The sequence below is a fragment of the Dromaius novaehollandiae genome, chromosome W (genome assembly GCF_036370855.1).
Source record: "Dromaius novaehollandiae isolate bDroNov1 chromosome W, bDroNov1.hap1, whole genome shotgun sequence".
NCBI classification, from domain to species: Eukaryota; Metazoa; Chordata; class Aves; order Casuariiformes; family Dromaiidae; genus Dromaius; species Dromaius novaehollandiae.
This window is the reverse complement of record NC_088130.1, coordinates 55,187,999-55,212,954: the sequence shown is the minus strand read 5'-3', so window position 1 is coordinate 55,212,954 and position 24,956 is coordinate 55,187,999. Positions and strand designations below refer to the sequence as shown.

Genomic DNA, 24,956 nt, shown 5'->3' with positions numbered 1-24,956 from the left:
ACCGGGGGCAAATTAACTCCCGCCGGCCCCAGCGGGGGGGGTGGGGGGAAAACGAGCCGGCTGCTCGCGGTGCATGGCGGCAGGTGGAGTCCCCGGAGCGCGCCGCGCGGCATGCTGGGAGCTGTAGTTCTCGGGCCGCGTCCGTTGGTCGGCGAAGCCCGTGGCCGTTGGGGGCCCTCCTCGGCCGCCGCGGCTCGGGACAGAGACTGGTTAAGCTTATTGCATCCCATCAGAAAAGCGCCTTTCTGGGTCAGAGGAGTGGGATAAAATAAATAAATCTAGATCAAATTTATATTTACACAGAATTCAGGAACAGTAAGACAAGCGAAATCACACAGCCGTCTGTGGTAGCTGAGCTGCAGCAGCTGCAGCCTGGCGCCCCCAGGGTTTCTGTCAGGGCCCAGGAGCAAAACATGCCCAAAAGCAGCAGGTGCAGGACAGGTGAAGCACATAATGCAGCAGCACATAATACACAACACAGCTAGGCACAGAACAGACAGTACCCTAGGCAAGGGTGAAGGAGAGCTAGCATGCAACTGCCTGTGGTAATGACTTACTAGCAATGGGCAACTACAAAGGCAAATGCAATAAAGAGATGAAGCAAATTGAAACAGTATGAAAGCTGTAAAAATAATTTTACTTGTGATACCAGTCACCTCATTCAAGATGGAATTATTTCTTAACAGGAAACACTACAAAGAAAAACAACCCAGAATAAGAAAACACAAAGAGGAAAAAGACAGAGGATATAGGGTATAAAACTGACCCCTAACTCTAGGGGCAGATATCAACAATGATGGCACATGGAAAAAAATATGAAATAAGGTAATCTTAGTAGTCATGGCACAGTAATAGAGGATTTTTACACTGGATATTCAAGTGTTACTTTCATCTCCAATGCCACTTTGTAGTAGCAGGGTTTATGTGATGTGAGGGAAAAGGGTCATTCAGTTGCCAAGCTAGCACAGTTGGTGGCAGCTAACATCCATAATGAGGAATTCTTTGGCCCATACCCTGTGCAAGATCTTATTTGTTTAGTGGTCATGGTACTGGTTATTCTATTAAGCCAACCTTTATCTATTAATGTCACTTTTAAACATTTAAGTTTAGCAACCCTCGTATATTAATTTATGACATAGGTAAACACTAGAAGACAGCATGCACACAATTCCAAACAAGATGGTTAAGTATTTTATGTTTACTCAGTTTTAAGTTTTGAAAATTTAAAAAGTCATACAGTTATAAACAAGCATTTTTGCATTCAGCTTTGTCAAAAAAATCAACATAGGAAGTAGGCACATCTGTTAAAGAACAGGACTTCAATATCTTACAATGGTAATCAACTGGTAAAATAAAATTTCCAAGTTTGTATTAAACACTCATGTCAAGACATACATGAAAGTTTAAATATTGCACCACCAAGATGAATATATATTCTTTACCTAGTGAGTTATATTGCATATGGACAATCAGATGTATCCATGTTTTTGAAATGTTACAATACAAAGGCAAGATAATTCAAAGTACTCCAACTGGGGTAAGGTTGGGAATATGGAGTAATGTACTTGACCAATTTGCATAAGCTGTCCCCTTACAGCCCTGCCAGATTTCTCAGTGAACATTTGTTTCACAGCCTACTGGCAGATACTAATATGATGCCTAAAAAAGGTCTGCAAGATCAGTAGGAACATCTGAAGAAAGCAGCTTCAACACCAAGACCTAAAAAGCATAAGAAAGTCGTGCAACAGACAACTGTGCTGGATTCAAATAGGTTGTCAGTCCCCCTTTCTCCCTCCCCCCACCCAGTATAAAAACCTCAGTTCAATCAGAAAACTTTTGGCCATCAAAACTAATTTATCATACCCATAAAATTTACTTTATTTAAAACTATGCATACAGTACATTTCTTCCAGAAACTTGTTTCAGCCTCCAGCTACCAAGACAAATAAAAACCATGGTCGCCTTAAAGCACGAGAGGGCCAAAAAAGTATATAAAAGCTATTTGTACCTTGACACCTTGCATTTGTGCTCAGCATGACAAATTTGCAAACCAGGAGCAGATATCAGTTAAGTATTTAGTCTAACATATACAAGAGACACTTCAGTGATCCCAAACCAATTCCAGATGAGGAATTACTGCAATAAAAAAAATCTGTGCGTTATATTTGTACAAATGCAATATTTAACAATTTCAAAATAAAGCGAAACAAAAAGGATCACAATGATTTATTCAGTACATCAGAACCAACTCTTACAAGACTAGAAAAAGGACTTAAAAGTAGAATTTGCAGTTGGTCCCTCAGGCTAACATCTCAATCTCAGCAGTATAAACCCAACACTTTATTTAAAAGAAGTCTTTCTACTTTGAGATACAGTAGTATAACCTTGCATTACAGGGACCACATGCAACACTACTTGAGCACAAGGGACTGAAGTTTTAACTTTTACCTAGGTACAAGACAGACCACGCAATTGCCCAGTTCAGAACGAGTTACAGCATTCCCTAGGGCTTAAACAGTTTCTTCAGATTCTGTCAATGTTCTTAACAGATGAACTTCTAGACTGAAACCAGCTGTCCTGGGTTAAACTGTTCTTACAATCTAGTTAGCACTTAGTGACAGATGAAGTCTCCAGCTCACCGAAGTCATTGGCAAAAATCCCTATCCATCTTAAGAGTCCAAGTTTCACTCTGTGTGTTAATGCCTTAATTTCCAGTCTGTAAATGCAAGAACAGTCTCTGAAACTGAGTAGGTCATGTAATTTATTTTGAAGAGAACACTTGTTTTTGAGTGCAAGACAAAGCATGTGTTCTGGCATACACTTTACTGTTTAATGTTTACATCCATTAGTGCTAGATGACAAAGGAACTGCAGATAAATACATCCAATTTTAGAAGAGATTTGAAATGCTTTTGTGCAAGTACTAGCTACGATTTTAACAATTAAGGATCAATTTTCTGAAACACTGCAGAAATATTTATGTCATCAGCAATAGCAATCTTCTCTTGAAAACCTTTTGAATATTAGCACTCAACTTACTTGTCAATCAGTTTTAAGTGTTCAACTGATCAGTTGCACTATTAGTTTCTTAATTTAAATGGCAAAATTTGCCATAAAGGTGGCTTGAAAAAAACTGACCTATATGTGTAATTTCAACTGCAAAGTGAACTCTATACAGTATATGCTATGTCAACTTGTGATATTAACAGCTGCATCAGGAAGTATTAAAATATTTCAGAAACTGTCAATTTTAGATTCTGGAATAGCATGGAGGCTATTAAGGCTGTGCTATTACTACATGCACGTAACTCTGAGGAACAAGATTCTCGGCCTGCAGTAGCAGTGAGGAGCTGCTAGGCTGATACCACATTAAGATGAGAGCTAGTCAATCCACACAGATCAGAGCTTGCTGACAGCTCTCCACAGAGCAACATTTTGTTTCAACCCACGGGGTGCCAAGTCTTCTTTGTATAAGCCCCTCACCACCACTGTGGCCTCAACTGTTCTGCTTACAGCCCATGGAGCTTCACCCTTAGTGCTTCCAGAGCATGTACATGCATTAAGACATTTCAACTGGATTTATTTGATCAAATCTATCAGTTATTAAAAATACTAAGTTATAGCACATTAAACTAATCTTGATCATTTACTGTCAAATTAAAGGGAGTAACAGCAGTTTTAACACATTACTATTAAGAAATAATTGATAGTTCTGATCAACTGAGGCACAATTGTAGATGGTGACCAACAAAACATGTTTCAGTCACTGAACTAGTATGTGAACATTTACTTACAGTGCATCAGATGTATGCATCACCAGCAAAAAAAGTCCTGGTGACTTAAGTGTTCTATGAAGCCTAATGTGCACTCAATATAAAACGTTATGAACACTGCCCAAAGGGCATGCGATTTCCTGTACCTGTATTAAACTACTGAACAGCAGACAATCAGAATCCACTCCAGCTTCAACACATTATACCTAACTGCCCATAATCATTTCAATCCTTGTGCAAATCGCATTTTGTGGCTAGTTTTTTCAGCGCCTTAATTTAACTTGATTATAACTGGAAGCATCTGACTATGATTTAGGCATGCTTATTGCTGTAAAAGAAATAAGCCCATCTTCAAAATTATTGTGCAAGTATTTTAATAAGATTTGCACACATCTCAAAAAATTCTATTGTGTGACTCCCTGGTCTTGGAGTTAAGTCAGCTGTAGAAGAGTCAAGTGAAGAGGTCACTGATGAGGTAAGGGATGTATCTGCAGATTTTCCTTGTGCATCAGCATCTGAATCCTTTTGACAGGATCTGTAGTTGCTCACAGAACCTGATCTCTGTGGAGTTGCAGTCCCAGACTTTGCTTCAGTAATTTCATCTGGGTGAAAGAGGAGATAAGTTAGTTATCAATATCAAATCAGACATAGGAACAGCAAACATCTTCCCCTTCTCAGACTTCTAATCTTATTTTTTTAATCTTTACAACTACATGAGAAGCTTTTGCAAACTGTATGCAGTTGCTACAATAAAACCCTGTATATGTTCAACAGCACTGAAGCACTAAGTTATTCCTATTCCTAAGTAACCCTATATCCTAACTATGATAAGTTATCCCTTACATAAGCTATTCCTATGTCCATAGTTCCTTTGAACTATGTTCCAGGGCTATCTGATCTACTTCAGACCAGCACTACTTGACATTTTTTATGAACTGATTTCAGTGGCTAATTTTTCAATTGCTTCAATAGTTCAATTAATTCATCTTTAAGCTTAACCTTATAATGCTCTCCCTACTTATGATTACGTCAAATAACAGTTTGGACATTTTGCAGATTTGCAGATGCTTTTGCTACTATTTAATTCATCCTTCACTTTTGGAAAAATTTTCCCTAACATGTTGTATGTTTTGACTGCAGGGACTTAAGTTTTTCTCCATTAAGAGGAAGAAATACTTCTATTTTCAGAAGTAACATTCTGCTGAAGTACTTCTATTCTTGCTTTAAATACTGAACATTAGTTTGACACACACTTGGCACCAAAAGTGATACTTCAAGGAGAAACTAGTGAACACAGGAGGGACTGCCCTTTCACACCAGTCAGAGGTACTTCAAACTACAATTAGGCAAGAGGAATGGAAAACAGTTAGCTATGGTAGAAGAAAAAAAACACTCAGATCTGCTTCACTTTTGGAGGATAGATGTTAAATCTACATCCTTATGTTGCATTTCTCCAGGAGTTGAAACCATGACTGCAGCAGGCTGCCCCTCCCCAGCTGCATGGCTCTAAGCAGTCATCTCCCCTCTAAGAGGGCTGGAATTCAACCCATACTACAGTAGGCCAGTTCAGGAAAGTGATTATCCCCCTGTGTCAAGCACCACAGGATCTAAGCAAGCACCCATACTAGCAAAAGGGATGAGGCAAGAACAGCAGTGCCAAGTCATATCAGGCTAAGCTGTCAAAAACAGTCTTAGCTGTCCTGTACTGTAATCCAGCCACACTCCAGTAAATTCTTTTCCCATGCCACATGTTTTTCTAGGCATGTTGTGAACACTTAGCAGTACATAATTTTGTTTTTCTTCTGTTATACCCTGAAATGATTGTTATGGACAGCTTACACTAGCTCCTCCATTCATTTTCATGAAGCTACCCAATTCGCAGTTACATGATGTACCAGTGTCTCAGTCTATAAAATCAGAGCTTATTCTACAGGTTAAGCCACTTGCTTTCAAGAAATCAATTACTGCAAGTGGACGATTCCTGTCTCAAGCTTTGCCTACTACAGCACTACATACACAACATACAACTTGACATCTAGGCATGAAAATTTGACTTCAGCTCTGTCTTTACTAGGAATACTCACATGCTTACCTCAGATCTAAATCAATACTTAAATCCAGGGGTGAGGCACCACAGGCAGTTTAGGCTGATCTAAATCTAGCCTCTGTAAATCCTGTCCCCTTTCACACCAGTAGTGTTAGCGCTGCTATAGACATGAAATGGAGATGTTCAGGAGTCAATATAACTAAAAAGCTGTTATTTTTAAGGGATGAACTAGCTAACCATGTGGTGTCAGGAACAATGGACAAGAAGAGAAGGAAGGAAGAAAAACACCGACTCAGGTTTAAATCTACTTAAACTGATATAGGGCAGCACTTATTTCACTTCTACTCGAGTAAATTAAGACATGTTTACATTTAGAATAGTTTCCATTACAACTCCAGTAAGTTATGTAAGTCTTCACATACCATCAATGCTACGGAAATCCAGCAAGTATGTCCTACTGTCCACCTGATACAACTGTAGACTCATTTTAGAATATGCACTTGTCACCGGATTCTTCCTTCGAACACGCAAATAGTATGGATTTACAACCTAGTAGAGAAGAGATTCGAGTTAATTTCTACTAAAACTCCTCCAGAAAAAACACTGCATGTTCCCCCCCCCCCCCCATTTCAACTCACTGGTTACAAGCAGGTGATTTCAGGCTTATCTGTCTGAAGCTTTTTTGTTGGAATATTGCTGTGTTAGGGAGAAAAAACCCAGCACCAGTAGAAAGATCAGACATCAGCAAGACTTTTCCTATCAGTATAAACCTCCGCCTCCCCCCGCTCCCAAACCATTCTTACAAAGCAACAAAAAGCACAGTCAGAATAAGCATAGGTACACCAGATTTTCCAGTACAGGAGCATCAGACAATATAACTACCTATGTAACTGAAAGTTTACTGCTGTCTGTTGTAAGGGTTCTTTATTCCCTTACCTTCCATTCATAATCCAGTTGTTTAATTGCTCGACAAACTTCAGCCATGATATCATTTGGTCGACTCTGGCTCCGTATTCCTAAATGCCACTTAGCTCTTCTTACACCTTGGTGCTTTGATTTCTGTGGATTCAGCTCATCAAGAGTATGGCGAGGACGTGGTGCTTCAGCTACTAAGAATGGCACTCTTTCAGGATGAGGGCGAGACAGATGGTGATCATCAAGAAAAGAATCCGGTGGGCTTGTAGCCAAGTAGAAGTCTTTGGCCTCATTCATTATTCTTCTATTATCTATAATGAGATGATAAGCAACTGCTAGAGGGTCCTGATGATTTCGGGTATACAGACAACTTAACACTTCATCTTCAGTGCATTCAAACTTCTCACACACTTCTTTTAAGGCTTCATCATCAATCATGGTTGAGCTGTACGAAGGATCTTCAGGAAACAGGTATTTGGGAAGGTCCTGCTTAAACCATTCATGTTCCCTAGATTTAAAAACAGAGTCTGAGTATGTGTTTAGAGTAAGCATTTTTAGAGTTAGATTCCTTTGAAAAGGAGACCAACTTTGCAAAGAAAATACATTTTTAGTTTGTACAAAAAACATAGCTGTCAGTAACACATTTAAACTATAACATCATCTAGTTCAGGCTGAACTATAAGGGCCCTTCCATGCAGCACAGACAAAACCAGCTGCATGTTAAAGCAATTGGTAACTTCTGCTTTAGGGAAAGCCATTATCTTCCTTCACCTCATTACAAGATCTTACTAGACATTTGCCAGGAGGAGAAAACAAACATACACTTTCCTAGAAGTGTTCAAACTACCTGAGCTCCTAAAATACCCTAATGTAGAACTCATCAACTAGCTTTTTACATTTATATATATGTACATATATATATCTACACACATACAACCACTATCTTAGTTTTGAGAGAAATTTTCAACTGAAATTCTTATGCTACATTCGTCGTAGTTGTGCCCTCCCCCCACAGTGCATTCATAATACATACTAAAATAAAAAAGTTACACTGAATAATTTTTGGTAGATGTTGGGAAAGATTTTTGAACATTAAGTCACAAGCCCATCATTTTTCATTCAGAACACCACACAGCGCTGTTCAAGACTTACAGATTTAAGGCAAGGCTATGGAAAAGTTGGTCTGTACCTCTTACTACTGTACCAATGAACTAGCATTCATAAAAGGGAAAAGCAAAAATAGAGAAGATATGGGATTGGACAACCTAAATATTTAGTGATAAAAAGACTAGTTTCTGCACCCAAAGTAAGCTGCTTAACTAGCCAAAAGATACTGCATGACACTACTTTTGCAAGTACTTAAATCTGCAGCAAGTCTTTGTTCTACAGACTTAAGTATAATGATCAAGAAGCTCTAACAAGCATGATCCTGAGAACATGCCTAGCACAAAAGTGCCTTTTGTTCTACAGATTTATCAGTAATGACCAGTTAATCTGGAAGCAGAAAGCTCTTCCTATACCTCTGCAAAGCACAGCCCTAACGAGGTATCTCATCCCAGAGGATTATTTTACTTCTACTCATTGTTGTAGGCTTCTCCCCCTATGCACATGCAAACCCTAGAACAGCTAAGGTATTCAGTTAAACTAAGAGTTTACCCTTCTAGCTGTGAGGTGTCACAGTCTTATGGCTAATGGCAGAATTGCTTAGGATTCAAAATCCACCCATGCTCTGCTACCAGTATTTTCCAACACCTTTCACACCACTTCTCTTCCAGGCTTATTTAATACAATTCAGATAAGCTGAGTTCCCATCTGCCCAAGTTTTAAAATGCCTAGTTTTCACAGCGCATTTATATTTTCTGACAGAAGCTGTAGGAAAGTACTTTCCATTGTAATGTAATAGTAAGGGATATGCGCATTACAACTTTTACTGTACTACTGAAAGAACATGAACATCGACAACTTCCTGGCCTCCAACCCTTAAGGAGGGAGCATATTCACTAATATACGAGCTTTTTAAGATAGCTCTAAAATATTCTAACTAAGCTACCATGTGAAGTACAGCTTTAACAGCTATCAATTTGCTTCTCTTCTACCCACTGTGCACCTGTCAAACTAGTCTCTCTCTCCAGCTTCAGAATTGCATCTTGAAATCTGAAGCCCACAACAGCTATGGCTAGCTGCAAGTTTTAGGTATCAGTATTTAATGTTGTAATGGTCATGCATACTCAGATTCATGCCAGGGTTTTGAAGCCAGAACAGAGCTGTGATCTCCAGTGGATACTTCAATGGCCACTGGAGCTCAGAACTGTCCAAACTAAAGCCAAAAGTCAAGAAGTTGAGTTTTTCATCCCAGACTATAAAACAAGGACAAGTTGTATGAATGATTTCTCCACTCTGCATATTTGCATTGGGATTATCACTTCAGCATCTGATCAGTTAGCACTTTACCTAATGTCTCTGATTGTTGCTCTCTTCATTGGATCCACCTGCAGCATGTGTTTCAGAAGACTAATTACAGATGGATTCAGGTACTGAGGGGTATAAAAGATACCATCACATATCTTCTTAAATAGCGTTGGCACATGATCATCATCAAATGGAAGCGTTCCACATAACAAAGCATAGAGAATAACCCCACTGCTCCAAATATCTACTTCTGGACCTGCATATAATCTGGGAAAGAGTTAACTATTAGTGATTTGTATTTAGTACATTCAAATAAGATGTTTTTCACTTGCTTACATTAGAGTAGTTAGAAGTATGTGAGCTTGGGGCAACTAAATCTACAAATAACATTTCATTTCACACTCCTATTCTATGCCTCCCTTGAACTCCAGTGTCCTTCCCCTTCAAATACGTAATAAGAGCTAGGGCACAAATGCACTGTTTCTCTGTTGTGTATAATCCCAAATGTAATTTAAGACACTGGTAAACTGAAGGAAAGTTGCATCTACTACCAAGAAAGCTGACAGTGTTACGCATTGCACAGATTACACTCAAACAATATTAATCAAGTCCCCTGTCCCCCAAAACTGGGAAGTTTAAAGTTTAAGGCAAGTCAATACAGCAAGAATTGACTTATTTCCTATCCTACTGCCTAAATAAATCTGATTTTTGGCCTCTGATCAGCAATGGAGGCTATTATGGGGACTGAAAGCAACAGATTTGAGGATCATGGAGTCCAGAGAAAAAAATGGGAAGTTCAGGCAGAACACCCATGCTGCAGCAGATATTCCACTGCTACTCAATTTCACAACATTTCTTTGTCTGTAATTCTATCTGTGCAAGGAAAAAAAAGATTTTGAAGATCTGAACTATGCAAGTTTTTAAAACCAACTTGGGTATACTGTACACACTGCATTTTAGGCATTAAACATCAGCTCCAGCTTGGAGGAGCTATCCAAAGCTTGTTCACAGGCAGCTTAAATATTTATCATCAAAAGTTATCAAGGCAACAAAGAGTTCACCCCACTCTTTCTCAGCATCAAGCTTGCCAATTATACTCATTTGGAGCATTTAGCATTAAGCAGCAAAATGACTGAAGTATATGCACACATGTATCAATATAAAAAAGCTACCTTCCTGAAATTACTTCTGGCGCAGCATAGTTAGGGGAACCACAGCTTGTTCTTAAAAATTCTCCATCTGACATCATATTTGATAGACCTGAAAGTGTACAAGAGTAACTACTGAAAATTCAAAGAGCAAAGTGATCTCACACTACATATACCACCTAGAACAAGTCACTAGTACTTTGAGTCAGAAGTTTAACTAATTTACCTCAGTGAGGAAGAAAAATTGTTTGGAATTACTGAAATATTATAGAAGAGAATGACATATGACCCTACGTTTAATTTACCAGAAATCTGAGACTAACATCAGTCCATTATCGCACACAGCCCAGGAATGTCTGAAAACATACATTCACTCTAAAACACAAGATAGGTCTGATTTGGATTGTACAGGTGTGATAGAGAACAAAGTTGCTCTGAGGAAGACAGCAGCACAAGATAGGATTTTGGTCATTAACAAAGTGTCTTAAAAACCACATTTGATTCCAAATGCCACAGGGGAAGATGCTACCATAGAACTGTCTACAGTAAGAGGACATACAAATTAAAGGAACTGAGGAGTGCAAATAACTTAGCTTTGGAGCAGGTGATAAAGTCAACATCCCCTCACAGTCCAGACATTTGCTGCTCAATTGGTTCCTGAGTATACTACAGTTTACCATAGATTGATTTTAGATACTCTGTTAGTGATTAAAGCATACTTTAGAACTAAGTCATCTCCATTCATCAGCCCTGAGTATGGTCTCCCTAATGTCAGTAAAGAACTACAACTTCTAGCATAACTGTGGAAAATATTTCCCAGTTTTCTCAGACTGAGTTTTCTCAATCATGCATTTCACTAAGACAAGGAGTTATGCCTTTCTACAGGGGTAAAAGATTAAAGAACACTGAGCATACGCTAATATAAAACAACTTCAGTTAAGCTCATTTAATAAACTAGTTACAATTAATGGAATGCAACAGCTTTGCTAACATTTGATTTACAGGTAGATATTTTATAAGTTAGTGTACTACTTCTGTTCACCAGGTAAGCCACTTCACCCAAAGCATTTTCTACACAGGAGAGAATAAATATGATTCCCAGTCTCCATGTACTTGAACACCGTACCTTTAAAATAGAATACTTAACATCACCAAGCACCTTTCATCAGGGACCTCAAACTACTTTACAAGGGCAGGTATTATTCACTACAAGAGAAATACTATGATTACACAGTAGTATAGATACCTGACCATATAAGTATATGGAGATTTCCTGTTTAAGATATTTCTAAGAACTAGCTACCACTCTTCAGCAGCTGTGTATAAAACAGCTAATAAAAAAGATTAAGCTTTCTGATTAATTAGGCTGCTACATAGTAAAGAGCACAGGAGCTTTTAAATATCAGCTGTTCTTATTTTACCTTCCAAGACTTACCTCAATTATATTTAACAATCATACCTGAGTTTTTAAAGTGAATTTAATAGTTTCATAGAAAGAATAATGTATTTTATTAGAGCAATGTGGTTCTCAAACATGACCTGCCCTTGCACTGTACTTCAAGAGCTGAGCATCTGCATTTTATAAATGGAAAAACAGGCAGTAAGAGAGTCAATTAATTTTTGAATCAAATGGCATAGCAGGGAACTAAGTCTATTTTAGCAATTCAGAGAAAAAAATATTGTTAAGCAAACTAGGTAGCTACTAATTTCAAACACTCACAGAAAAAACCTGACTTGCAAAGACAGCTTGAGATGAAAACAAATTCTACAGATGTGCAAGAACACCATTTTGCTTTATATTCATATTCTTTAGGTTATATCCAAGCATCAGGATATTCAAGTATCCGCATTCTATTAAAAAATTCCTATTAAAATTAACAGCATCTGAACACCACCAAAAAAGTTATCAGTTATAAAATACAACACTTACCAAAGTCAGCTATCTTGGCATTCATGTGTGCATCAAGCAGCACATTTTCAGGTTTCAGATCTCTATGTACTACCATATGCCTGTGACAGTAATCCACACCAGAAAGGATTTGCTGGAACAGACGTCTACTCTCCTTCTCATCAAGCTAAGACAGACAAAAGGTTTTAAACAACTTTAGAGACATTGAAAAATGACACGTTTTTCATTTCTGTGAATTAAAGAACATTGTCTAATGAATTAAAGTTATCATTTATGGTTTTGATACTTTATACAGCAGACTACCACACGTCTTGGTAACAGAAGTTTAATCTTATATTACTTTTTATACCACAACTTTAAAATTACTAAAATAAACAACATCCACTTACTCAGAGTCACTATGATTTCTCCCTCATAGCTCTGAAATTGATTTGGCAGATGCTGTATCATCAGTAATTAGCAACACTAGCACCCAAACATCAACTTTGTCTAATTGGGATATTGACAAACTTCGATATTCAAGCAGAGTAGATTTAAACTGACAAAAACTGCCAACACTCAGCACAAAGGTAGAAGTTTTAGTCTTTTTTTTAAATGCTCCTATTAGCAGCTATCCCCAAACAGCAGAGTTGTCAAAGCACTTCCCGTCCTAATCCACATCAAGGTTCACCAGGATACTTTAAGTAATTAGTTATTAGACTGAGCTGTCTAGATGGTTTGTCAAAAATAACTTTAGAGCATTCACAGAAACTGCCTGCTAGTAGAACAGTTAATAAGGACTGAACACTGACTTCCCAACAGTGGGTTATACTGAATATATCCTCATCCATTTCATACACAGTAATTTTAGTTCATCTGATTAGTATCATTTTTATTTCAATGGAAAAAAGATATGACAAGAAATTAAACACAACAGATCCCAAAATATTTGAGAACAGGCAACCATTCTTAGCTTCAGAACAAAACAGTCACAAAGTATCTTTAACTCCTATCAGCATTATAAAAACAAACCTTCACTTAACAAAAGTGTTACAAAAAAATCTATTACAGAATGCAAGCCATTGATTTGTAACATTGGGCTACTTCTTACCCTTCCATTTTTACAGATATAATCAAACAGTTCTCCTCCCGATACATATTCCATCACCATAAAAATGTCAGTTGGTGTACTGATGACCTGGTACCTGATAAAGGAACGAATGTATCTGTTAGTTCAACACACTCAGTATAAGAAGCTAAAGTTAGTTATAAACTATACATTATATGAAAAGTCAAGTAAAATTATATTTTAAAAATATTTATCAGCCACCAATTTACAGTTACTGTAATGCCAATTTTTTTCAGAAGCTATTTTTCCTCCTTTCACTATGCAATACCTTCACTGCAGCAACCAGCAGGTAATTTATACTTCCTATAGGATGACCAGCCTCCACACTTTTAGAGCCACTCCACTATTCTTACCCCAGATGAGTTCTATAAAACTATTTACAGTGCTACCTCACACACAGCTTATCACAGAGCAGTAAGGAAGGAATTTAAGATGACTTGGCCAGTAACTAAGAGCAACACATCTTTCCATCTAGTCAGGCAATAAAACTGTCTTGTCATGAATAGAAATAGTGTACTTCAAGACTAGAGTAAAAATATTCATGATGATGCAGAGCAGTTTGCTTTTATAAGATGACCTAAGTTCATCATTGGTATTTAAGAGTACTGATGACATGGTTATGTTTTTTCACTGTATTTCAGTAAAGTTCTGAAATAACTAGCCTATGGCCAAACTTCCTAATTTAGTCATTTTGATATGTTTTCATATATCCCTACTTAAAAGGCATTTGATATTTTCCACTCTTAGAGCAGCTGCTCTAATGATGAATTCATCTAATAATGAATTTTTAATTGAACAAAAAAGAGCACAATATCTTTCAATCAAAATTCAGATAGTGGTAATTAGATAGGTGATAATTAGATGAAAATGAATGTTTTGAGGTATTATATTTAAGCATGCAAATATCTTGGTTGTAAAGGGTAAGCGACTTCACACATATGCTACAGAACTGCAGCATTCTCCAAAAGGTTGATTCCAAGACAAGGGAGAAAGTGAGCATTCTTCAGCTTACCCAGACAAGTTATTCTTGAACTGCACTCAGACTATCCAGATGTACGTACACATATTTCAACGGTTTAGTATTAAAACAGTGCAACATTCCAATAATTTAAGTACTATACTGAGGCCTTCATCAACATGAGATCTCCAAAGCCAGTTTTATCTGAAAGCTTAGTCCAAGATGCTTTATCTTTAATGATTTTCTCCCAAATAACTTGGTTGAAACTAAGGCTAGATTGTAGAAAAAAGCAGTATCTTATGTACTAAAGTTAACTATATTCTGAAGCCATGGCTAAGACCCACTACTAGGGAAATAATATTTTAATCCTTTTTACTTCAAAAGTCACAGTGCAACCTCATTTCCAACAGCATGACTCTTAATGGTTTATTCCATAGTCATGAAATCAATGAGCAACTGTCTACTTTATCATTTATATCTTTACAAGGATTTCCATCCTCCAAATAGTGAAACCATGAACAACCCCAGGCAGTAAGCCTCTCAGCATCACTGAAAAGAAAGCGCCATTCTGTATCTCACTTTTTCCTGCTCTCGGAAGACTCAGCCACACTTCTCTATACTGTTAAGAGTCAGTTCATTTTTATATTTATGGAAAAGGAGGCTGTGAAATTAAAACAAAGTTATGGATCTACCTATAATACAAAGTTGTCAAACTGTACAGCACAAAACTAGAATGCATCAAGCATTTTTGTACAGAAAAACAATACATTCTATTATTAGAGGTGAAAACTTAGATGCTCCAAAGGGCTTTTTATTTAAAGCATAGGATAGAAAGAAAATCTTAGGCTTAAAATGGTATTTACCTATTCATTACTTGCCTATTTATTATAGGCTTATTAAAACATTGCATAAAGTTTTTAATAAGCATAGCAGTGTTCTAAATCCGACAGTGTAATTTGCAATATTTAGGCTGAAGAAAATGACAGGATGAAGAAGGAAACTCCTGTTTACCTTTATCTTAAATATCTTGAGCTGTTATCCAGCAGTTCCTCAACCCAGTTCCCCATAGCACAAGCAGCATGTTCATAGATTACCAGTCTACCAGCACAGTGGTATCAAATACAGCTCAAGTGCTATTTGCACATAGGCTAACCACCTTTCTGCTTTAAAAATGCAGACTGAACAACTCAAAAATTGGGGATCTATTAACTTCTGCATCATCTCCTACATCCTGCCCTGCCTCTCTCACATGCAAAAGAGATTCTTCCCATAATTCAGTAGGAAACTAACAGTCCCTTGAAATCTGTTGAGCTGACTTAAGAGCTCAGCAGCACTAGAAGTAAATAAATCCATTTCCTCCCTCCTGGTACATTGGCACTTCCTATCTTGTGCTGGCTACAGGTCTCTTCTTTGGACTCATGAATTCTGACTTGCTAAAATGTGACAGAGCTAAATTCAAAGAGTTAGTCTGTCTTTCAGCAAGCTAAAGCAATTTCAAAGCACATGCACAAAGATCAGGGTCATGTAAGAAAGTGGAAAAGAGAATCACACAGAAGCAATCTGTTTTGGGACAAGCTAATTCAATTGCTTGCGCAACCATGCCTGTATGTTACTGGACATTGTCTTTATCACTTCAGAGCATCTACTCTAGAGATCCTGCAGTGAAGTGGAGATATTCAAGACCAATCCTGCACTGTGGCTGCTCACAGATAAGCCATGACAATCCAGGTGCTCACACTTGAACCAGAAATGCCACTTCACAGCAGTCTCAAGGCACATAACACCTTACTACCAAAAGAGTTGTCCTGCCCTCACTCTTTGGCAACATAAGCCAGCCAGCCAGACAAGTCAGCTCAACGCTTTTCCAAAAATGTAACGTGATGATCTGACACAATCTGATTTAGTTTCAGTGCAAGACTGCATAATGGCTGGTACCAATTTAAAGGAGCGCATAGGGAGAGTATCTGTCAGTGGCAGTGTGGTCTTAAGACAGGACTATGCCAATAGCAAATCTAAACTCAAATTCCAGAGTTAGAAATGTGAAATTCACCCACACTAGGTGTACCCTACTAGATGTGCAGGTTCACTTTACAGGAAACAAGTCAAAAATGAGTAACATTTATGACTCATTTCCTCAGACTAGATATAGGGAGTCTACTCTAGAATGTATTCAATTGCACTCTGAACTCCACTGATTAACTATTAACAGATGTAAACAAGTACAATGTAAATACCACATTTATTTGGATAAAACTGGTACCAGTTATATTGAATGAATTCTGAAGTTTATCACATTTAACACAGACCACACATCCTTAATTCACAAAAGTCTTCTAGAGCCACCTACATTGAAAAAACATAACTCAAACAACATTAGCTAAATAAAATTTGGGGGGAGGGAGGGGACTTCCTACAGAAATTCCCTTTGCAATCCTGCTCTTAGCTCAGCTCTTAAGCAGGAGGGGAGAAAACCCCACACAGATCAAATAACCAAGAATACCAAAACAGTGGCTAAACAAAAAGAGATGGATATTACTAGAAGTCTGTCATGCCACTACCCTTAATATATCTCCCTAAAGAATCAGAAGCTGCCTTGCGCAGATCAATTTTATGGAAATACATCATAAAGGACACTGAGGAAAGCTGCACACTCAGAAGTTGGCCACTTTCCTAACAAGACACTGCTGACATTATTGCCCTAAGTGTTTTTAGATGTTTCAAATCAGCAAGAGCAAAAGAGATTACAGCTTAAGTAGATTTGATTATAGCAAACAAACTTACAGTTTAATTATATGAGGATGTCTGAAGAGTTTGAGGTTCTGAATCTCCCTGCGGATTTTTCCTACAACATCAAGGCTGCGAATCTTCTGTCGATTCAGGATCTTCACTGCAACTTTGTGCCCAGTTAACTCATGTTTGCCAACTGCAAGGAACAATTTAGTCACGGTTTTCAGCTGCTTTGTAAGAACATTCATTGGACCATTTCAATTACACTCGAGAAATACCACAATGAAAGTGTTAGATCCCACATATCTACATGATGTAGTTTTCAATTTAGGCCAACATAATGTGTCATTTCCTCTACCCTGCCCCAAATTCCTCCTACAATTTTATAGTTAAAAAATTGGAAATTTAGGGACAAACGTTAAACCACATCCCACAAGTCTCGCAGCATTATTGCATTTTTGCACTATTTCAAACAGTGTTCTGTATCCCAAAATACTGCCATTCTTACTAATTTATTTTCTTGTCCTGTACAAGTTACTCCAAGCTTTTGGTTCCCTTGCTAAACAACTCTGACACACTCTTTTTGGTGCCTGCAGCTCTTATACTCAATGCCTACAAGCACTGTTCTTACTAAACCATTGATTCTCTTCCCCGAAGAAGGGCATTTCAGCAATTGCTCTGAATTACTACTAAGAGTATCTGATCACAGCTTGCTTGGAAAAATAATTATCTGTACTCAGAGCATTCTGACCCTATATAAGCTCCACATTCTGTGCCTTAAACAAGAACATCACACCAAAGCCCTTTTATTATGTCAGACAGCAAAAGCTATGTGAAATGCAGGAAATAACTAGAATCCAGTAGCAGTTATGCTAAACAATGCCAACAGACAACCTTTTACAAACCTCAATTTCTTTCCCAACCAAAACTCTCTGGTAACACAGGAACTGGTACTAGGTGTAAAACAGATTCTAGATAGTCGCACTAGGAGGTTATTTGGTTCTGCTACTCTTGATTTATTTAATTTTGCAGCTGCTATTGGAACTAGCCACAACTAAATTGCTAAGAACATTCTCCTCAGCGCCAACAATAGATCGTAAACAAGCCACAGAGACAAAGAGCATCACTTCCACTCATTAGGGAGAATTTGCCACCTGGATTAGTTTATGCATGCAGTGATTTAACACTACTACTATCTACAACCCTTTCAAGACTTCAGCAACTATCCTGCTTCCTACCTTCTAAAGGCAGGCTGGATTCAAGGGACATCTACATGGTTCATCCTTGTCCACTTGAGTGGACTTTGGTAGTTTACCTCTTTCCTATGCTGAGCTGTCCTTCCCATGCAACTTCTTCATATTAGATATTAGTTGAGGGAAAACATCACAGCCTCCTGGAGGCCATCAGACACGTTGTTAAAGACAATGTCTACTTTACAAGTCCCTTTTCACTTGTACAGGTGTCTTGCAAAAAAATTGCAACTCAGCCTTTAATTTTTAACAGCACTGAACACAGTACTTGCTCACCTAGCTGCCTCCCATCATCTGCAAAGCTAACCAAAGCCCAAGCTTCAAGATTTAAACCATATCTATCCATTGAAAGTTGGGATGAATGCTTTTTTCCTTTTGGAATTCCTTTAGAATTATTTATCTGCAGAGTTCCCAAGAATTTTGCATTATATTTTTTTTATAGTGAAGCTAGCATATCACCGAGTACTTATAACCTTGCTTACAAGAAACGAAACACAAAAAAGCAGAAAACATGTAATTCTGCATTAGTGAGAATAGCAAGGCAAGTACAAACCCTGAAAACAGAATCAAGAATTAGGCCCATATCTCAGATGGTAAAGCTAGATGCTAGCACTAAATGTCAGCCTCTCTCTTCTGAAAGCAGGAGGCATAGTCCTTTACTGGGTTAATTATTTTACTGCAGTTATCCACAAAATCATTCTGCATTCAACTGATAATTGATGAAATTAGCAAAAGCCTACCAATGTGCAAATCTGATTTCCAACACAAGACACTGCTGTTGCTTTTCCTCTATATTAATCTAAAAATGAATGCAACTGAGAAGAAATCCCTGCTCTTGGCAGAGAGGCAAGAACATTGAGTACCGAAATCAATAATCAGAGTGATTACACTTTAGATAAAGAGATGGCTACTATATAAAATAATGCCATTAGCCTAAATTCCAGCAGGGAAGCACCTAAACCATGGACCACCCCAAATCCTGAACATGCAGCTGTGGTGGTGAGATGCTCTTAATCTCAGAATAGAGAAAGGCTGACTGCAAGTCAAAGACTACATCCTGAATCAGAGGAGCTATTACCTAAAAAGGGCCACAATAACTAGAACTCTGGACAAGCACGTTCAACGCTGCTGAAGAACGCAGGACAAAGCCAACATTAATCACAAGTTCTAGGCAGACCACAAAGCCTCAGCAGGTGAGTGCCTAGAACATTAAACCATGTCACATACAGGAAGAATGATTTGCTCTCAGCCATAATTGCAATTAACGCATCATTTTTATTATAATGCTTTTGTTTTCTTGAATTCAAGTATGATTGAGGTTTAAGAGGAACCCACCTAACTATATCACCTGTGTTCAAGATCTAGAGAACCACAATTTGTTAACAGAAAACACTAGAAAAGCAACTATCTTCTGTGAATGACGTCTTTGCATATCAGCAATATCAGCTGAGGTAAGCCAGAAGTATTTCAAAATTAATCAACAGTAAGTTAAATTTGACAGTAATTAACAATTAAGAAACAGCTTCTTAGAAACTAACCAAAAATCATTTAGACATATGAACAAGCATTCTCTTTTTGCTAAAAGAGTACCAAATTAAATACCTTTTTATATTTAAGTACCATATCCAATTAAGTAGTTTTACAGCTTAGCATGTATGTATTAATATCCTTATATTCAGTGTGTCATAAAAACTCATTCATCAGCCAATTACTGCTTCATTTTTGATTTGTCAGGCTATCTCAGATGAAAACTGGAATTTAGAACTCAAAAAATATTAAAGTCACTTGTAAGATTTATTGTATTTCCTTTCTTCACTGTTAAAATGGCTTTGCAACTTTATTGTTTGTGTACTATCACATTAGAACTAATTTGTTAATTCCAAGGAGAAGAGTCACTGAAAGACTGCTATGGTTTTAAGTTAAGTCTTATCCACATGCCACAAGAACTTCTTGTAAGATGAGGCAGTTAAAGGTATCTGGTATCAGCAAAACAGCAGACACTTACTGGTAACAGACTGCTGGCTATTTTTTAATTCAGCATAGAAACCATACTGCAAGTAAGACCTCAGATGATAGCATCGTGTGGAGTCTGTAGAAAACTAAGAAGGGAGTGTTATCTTTCTGAGAGCTACTCCACACTGTCTTGACATAAGTTTTGCCTATAAGGGAGAAGACTTACAAATTAAAAGAACGCAATCCAAATATTTAAGTTACTCATCTTAACCCTCAACCAGCTATCAGTCTTGCAAAAAAAAAAGAAAGAAAGAAAAAAAAAGAAAGAAAAAACACACTGCAACAGAAGTTCCGTTTACATACTTGCTATTTATTCTTGGTAATACCAGCTGCCTTCAAGCTCTGCTATTGCTATGCACAGCACTAAGATTGCAAAAAGCTACTCAGTGACAGAGTCTCAAAGAAGCAACAACTTGCTTTAACTGTTTAAGTACAGAAGCAACAGTCTCTATAAATTCAGTTCTGAAGGTCTTCAACTGGAAAAGAAAAATCATGAGGCTATTCTGACCACATATGACATTCTTATGAAATTCTGATACCAGTCATGAAGTCTGTAGAAAAAAGCTGAACAAGCATACGTTCTACATAATCAAATGTTTCTGGTAGAGGCCAAAAACCTAATCTTACCCTCAACAGAGAGTAGTCAGTTGAGACTAAAGATTAGTGATAGCATGTCACAGGCAATCTACTTATTTTCACACATTAAAAGCCCAAATCCAGCACACTCTGTCCTTAAAAATGAGCTGAGAGATGTCTCCATAGAGAGAGATATAAAAACATGAGTTAATACTGTGCAGAGGCATATTGCCAAACTACATTACACAGCAAATTGATCTTCATTGTCCCTTCTCTTGCACCTTACCACTGCCTTGATCAGCAAGGACTATTTGCAACAGTTTTGCAGTCCGTACAGATTAGCATTTTTACCTAGTTCTGGAGTCTGAAACAAATATTACTGTACATTTATAAACTTAGACAGCATCATCATTTGCTCTGTGCAAATCACTGAATGTCTAACTACTCTTTCCTTTATGAAAGTTAACTTCTTGAAATATCTGGAAAAAGTTTTGCATTTGGTTTCAGCAGGAAACGTGAGCAATTTTTTTTTTTTTAAGACGAAACCACAGACCAAAAAATTGAAGAGAAAGCTAAAATAGGGATAAGTGTTTTACACTGAACCCTGTTTAAAGTTTAAATAAGAAAGTGCTTCACAAAACTGAATTAGATTTTCAATTCTCTTTTGTCCTACAGTTTCATTCCTGTGGTATTTCATTTTTGCCTGGATACCACTAAGAAACTTTCTTCTCCGCAAATGCCTGTTTGAGGCATGGTCAAACGTATTAACGTGGTGGTTGATTCAGGTTAGTATAGTCAGATGAACAGCCAAGCTGCTACTGATCTGCAGGTCGGTAGCAACCATCTGCAAGAGTAAAAGGGTTGAGTGGCCTGATGAATTCATCCAATGGCTCCCTTGACTGCCGAACACCTTTAACAATTACTATGTAAAGCACTTGCTCTCCAGCCCACCTTTTGGGGCTGCCACTGCTGCTTAATTTTAAACATCCACTTTCAAGAAGCCATACGCCTGATCCCTAGGTCAGGCATGGGGTCAAGGAAAACTCTAGCTGAACAAATTCACTTTTTTTTTTTCTCCCCCCTTTTAGGGTCAAGTGATGAAAGCACATCAGAGCCACCAGGTGAGGATTACAAGAAAACAAGCATAGGTATGCTTTTAAATAAGACATGCTCAGGAAGAAAACCAGTTCATTACAGACAAAATAATTCCCTTTATGAGGTACAGGAACAGTACATCTAGGGACAAGATAAACAGTTCATATATGGCAACTGAGCATTAGTTCATGAACACAAGTGTTTGCTTCCAGTTCCCAAGTAAATTCCCAAACCACTCAGGAAAGGTAGTCACTATGCAGAATGATGTTACATTTCACTACCAGGCGATCCCCCTGCTCCTCTCCCCCCCAAAAAAGATATTTTCATACATGCATATGTGCACACTTCACATGATCAACAGTTTCTAAACAGCCTAAAAGAACACTCAACTTCAACAGAATAAGACACAAATAAAGCAGTACTATGGAAAAAAAAAGCAGTAATAAAACTGCCAACCTTAGTCAACTTTTTTTTTTGAATTGTTTCAATAAAGCAGATTAGCAGCCTTTCAAGCTAATTGTATCAGATGAAATGTAAAGAACAGGAGCAGCTTTCATTAATATGTCATAATATTAACAGTAGCTCCACCAATTGACCATCTTTCAGTGTTTCAACTTCAGACACTTTTTGCCAATACAAATAAGAGCAGTAATGCATCATCACAACAAGGCTCTCAGAACTTTAAAAGCGAACATATTAGAAGATTTATGGGTGTGCCAACCTTAGTTTTGTGCAGTGCATTGCACAAGGAAAAAACCTCTGACTCTTCTTCTCCCCTAAATCATGCAGTCCCTCATTAAGGGATGAGATAATCTGATGTCCGTCTCTGATGGTCCCTTGTCTCATTTCCTCTGTACTTAAGGAGGAGATAATTTCTCAAGGCAGGAAACAGTTCTTCAGCTGCCTCCGGGGTCACTGCTCCCAACTGCAGTAGTAAAACTTTTGAGCCACCCTCTTTCAAGACTGGTTTATCATGGCTTTACTCTCAAAATATTTGCTGCTGCTTTCCTAGGCATTCTTAGAGCCAAATGCACTTCCATCTACTATAACATGTTACAAGTTCCTTACTGAAGGGCAACTACCAGGTAGAATTTGTTTCTACTACTACTGCCCCATAGCATCACAGTTGCAATTTCTACAGTTCACAGGAGAGGGAAATCCAACCTCTTCACCCCCTCCTTGTTCAGTCATCCCAAGAGATACCAATATTCTGAGCCTACTTCGGGCAGGAAGAATTCAAGCTGAAGAAAGAAAAACAAACTGGTAACACAGTAACAGATTGCCAAAGCATCACTATTTTCTTCAGAACATCCTATACTTGGGAGAGAACATACAACAGAAACATCTACATGGAAAAAGCGTGCCAGGTTAAAGACCAGCTAGCACATTACATAAAACAGGATGAGCTGGTTTTGCATTAATTATAATCATGAGCAACCCGCTATGTTAACCGTAACAGTTTTAGTTTATTTTAAAAATACAACTCGAGTCCAGCTTAAGTCATCTGTGGAAGGATATCTTCAATTTGCATATCCCAGTATTTGAACAACTCTCACAAACATTAAAATAGAAGAATAGTATAAGTTAATGTAGGGTTTTTCCAACCCATGATCAATGGAATCAAAAGAGAGTTAAAAAAAATATTTCTACTAGGCTTCAGATTTGCTGCATGGTATCTGCACCGCTATAGGGAAAAGTCGTTTAACTCTGAGCTGAAAAAGGTTGACAACCGCCAGTCAACTGGATTTAGCACAAAGTTTTTCCATGCCTGTGTGCCAGCTGTGCTGCTAGTTAGTCAAGTGATCTCAGGCCCATCATTTTTTCATGCTTATTTCTCCCTCTGCAAAGCAAGAAAGCACACTCACCTTTTAAGGGCATCGACTGTCAATATATCTGCAGCAAAACGTAAACGTACAGACAGCTCCAGAACTGAGCTCCCTACTTTCATTGCACACATTTTCAAGCAGTATTTTCAATAAAACGCAGCGTAATTAGCCTCTAGGAATCAGCTTTCAGAAAAAAAAACACCGAAGAGAGAACTGTTTCTCCTCCAGTGATTGCTTCCCGCTGTAAAACGGCAAGTCTCGCCCACGGACAGATCGGCACACTCAGCGGCGCTTCCCCGAGAAGTGTTTACAACACACCGCAAACTGTTTCCACAACGCTGCGGCCGGCAGCCTTCACGCCGGACCGCACCGGAGGACCGCCCCGCCTCTCCAGGCCGCGGCCACCGGGGGGGGACACGACTGCGGCCAGCAGCCCGGGAAGCAATTTCCCCCCCCCCCTTTTTTGCAGATATCCCCACTGAGCACCAGCCCCCCCCCCGCCCCCCACGGCGGCGCAGCGCTCCCGGGGGGGGAAGCGGAGCGGCCGCTCGCCGCCGCCCGCCGCCCCCGCCGCGGGGCGCGAGCACCGCGCGGCAGCGCCCAACGGCTCCACCCGCCGCCCCCCGCCCCCCTCACCCCGCCGCCCAGCCCCGAGGGCCGCCCGGGCCGCGGCGGGCGCCGGGCTCCAGCCCAGCGGGCTGCAGGACGACGGCGGGCGGCCGCCAACGGGGCCAGCGGAGGCCGCCCGGCCCCGCCGCCCAGAGCGGAGGGGGAAACCGCGCTCCTCCGCCCGACACGCCCGCCCCGAGGCGGCGGCGCGCTGCCCCCGCCGGGCTCCCCCGCCGCCCGGCCGCCGAGGGGAGGCGGCGGCCCCGCCGCTCACCCTTGACTTTGCCGAAGGTGCCGACCCCCAGCGTGTCGCCCAGGATGTAGTGCCCGATCTTCACCCGCCCGTGCTCATGTTTCTGTTTATCCGCCGCCGCCATCTTGAGCCAGGGGCCGAGTTTGCGCATAGCGCTCGGCTGGGCTGGGCGCGCCGGCGGGGGAGGAGCAACCGCACAGCGCCCGCCCGCACCGAAACCCGGAAGCGAACCCCCGCACTTATCGGCTTCCCGCCCTCCCCGGGGACAAACCATGCGGATGGGGGGGGGGGGAGAGACGGGACAGCCCAGCGGCGCTCCGGCAGGGCGCGCGGCCCCTCCG

At 39.4% G+C, this 24,956-nt stretch overlaps 1 protein-coding gene across 2 annotated transcripts; it reads right to left on the bottom strand.

The window, feature by feature from the left end:
• Positions 1–1,183: 1,183 nt before the first annotated feature.
• Positions 1,184–24,798, bottom strand: LOC112983594 (5'-AMP-activated protein kinase catalytic subunit alpha-1). Of its 2 annotated transcripts, XM_026100815.2 has the most exons (9): positions 24,637–24,798; positions 17,048–17,189; positions 13,291–13,384; positions 12,222–12,366; positions 10,316–10,403; positions 9,186–9,410; positions 6,756–7,242; positions 6,242–6,368; positions 1,184–4,374 (listed from the first exon to the last, which is right to left on the bottom strand). In XM_026100815.2, the coding sequence occupies exons 1-9, from the start codon at positions 24,764–24,766 to the stop codon at positions 4,130–4,132; spliced, it is 1,683 nt and encodes a 560-aa protein (XP_025956600.1). In that variant the 5' UTR covers positions 24,767–24,798; the 3' UTR covers positions 1,184–4,129. The 2 variants fall into 2 exon arrangements, with proteins under 2 accessions (XP_025956600.1, XP_025956601.1); XM_026100816.2 differs by lacking the exon at positions 17,048–17,189 and having other exon boundaries at positions 24,637–24,757.
• Positions 24,799–24,956: the final 158 nt, after the last annotated feature.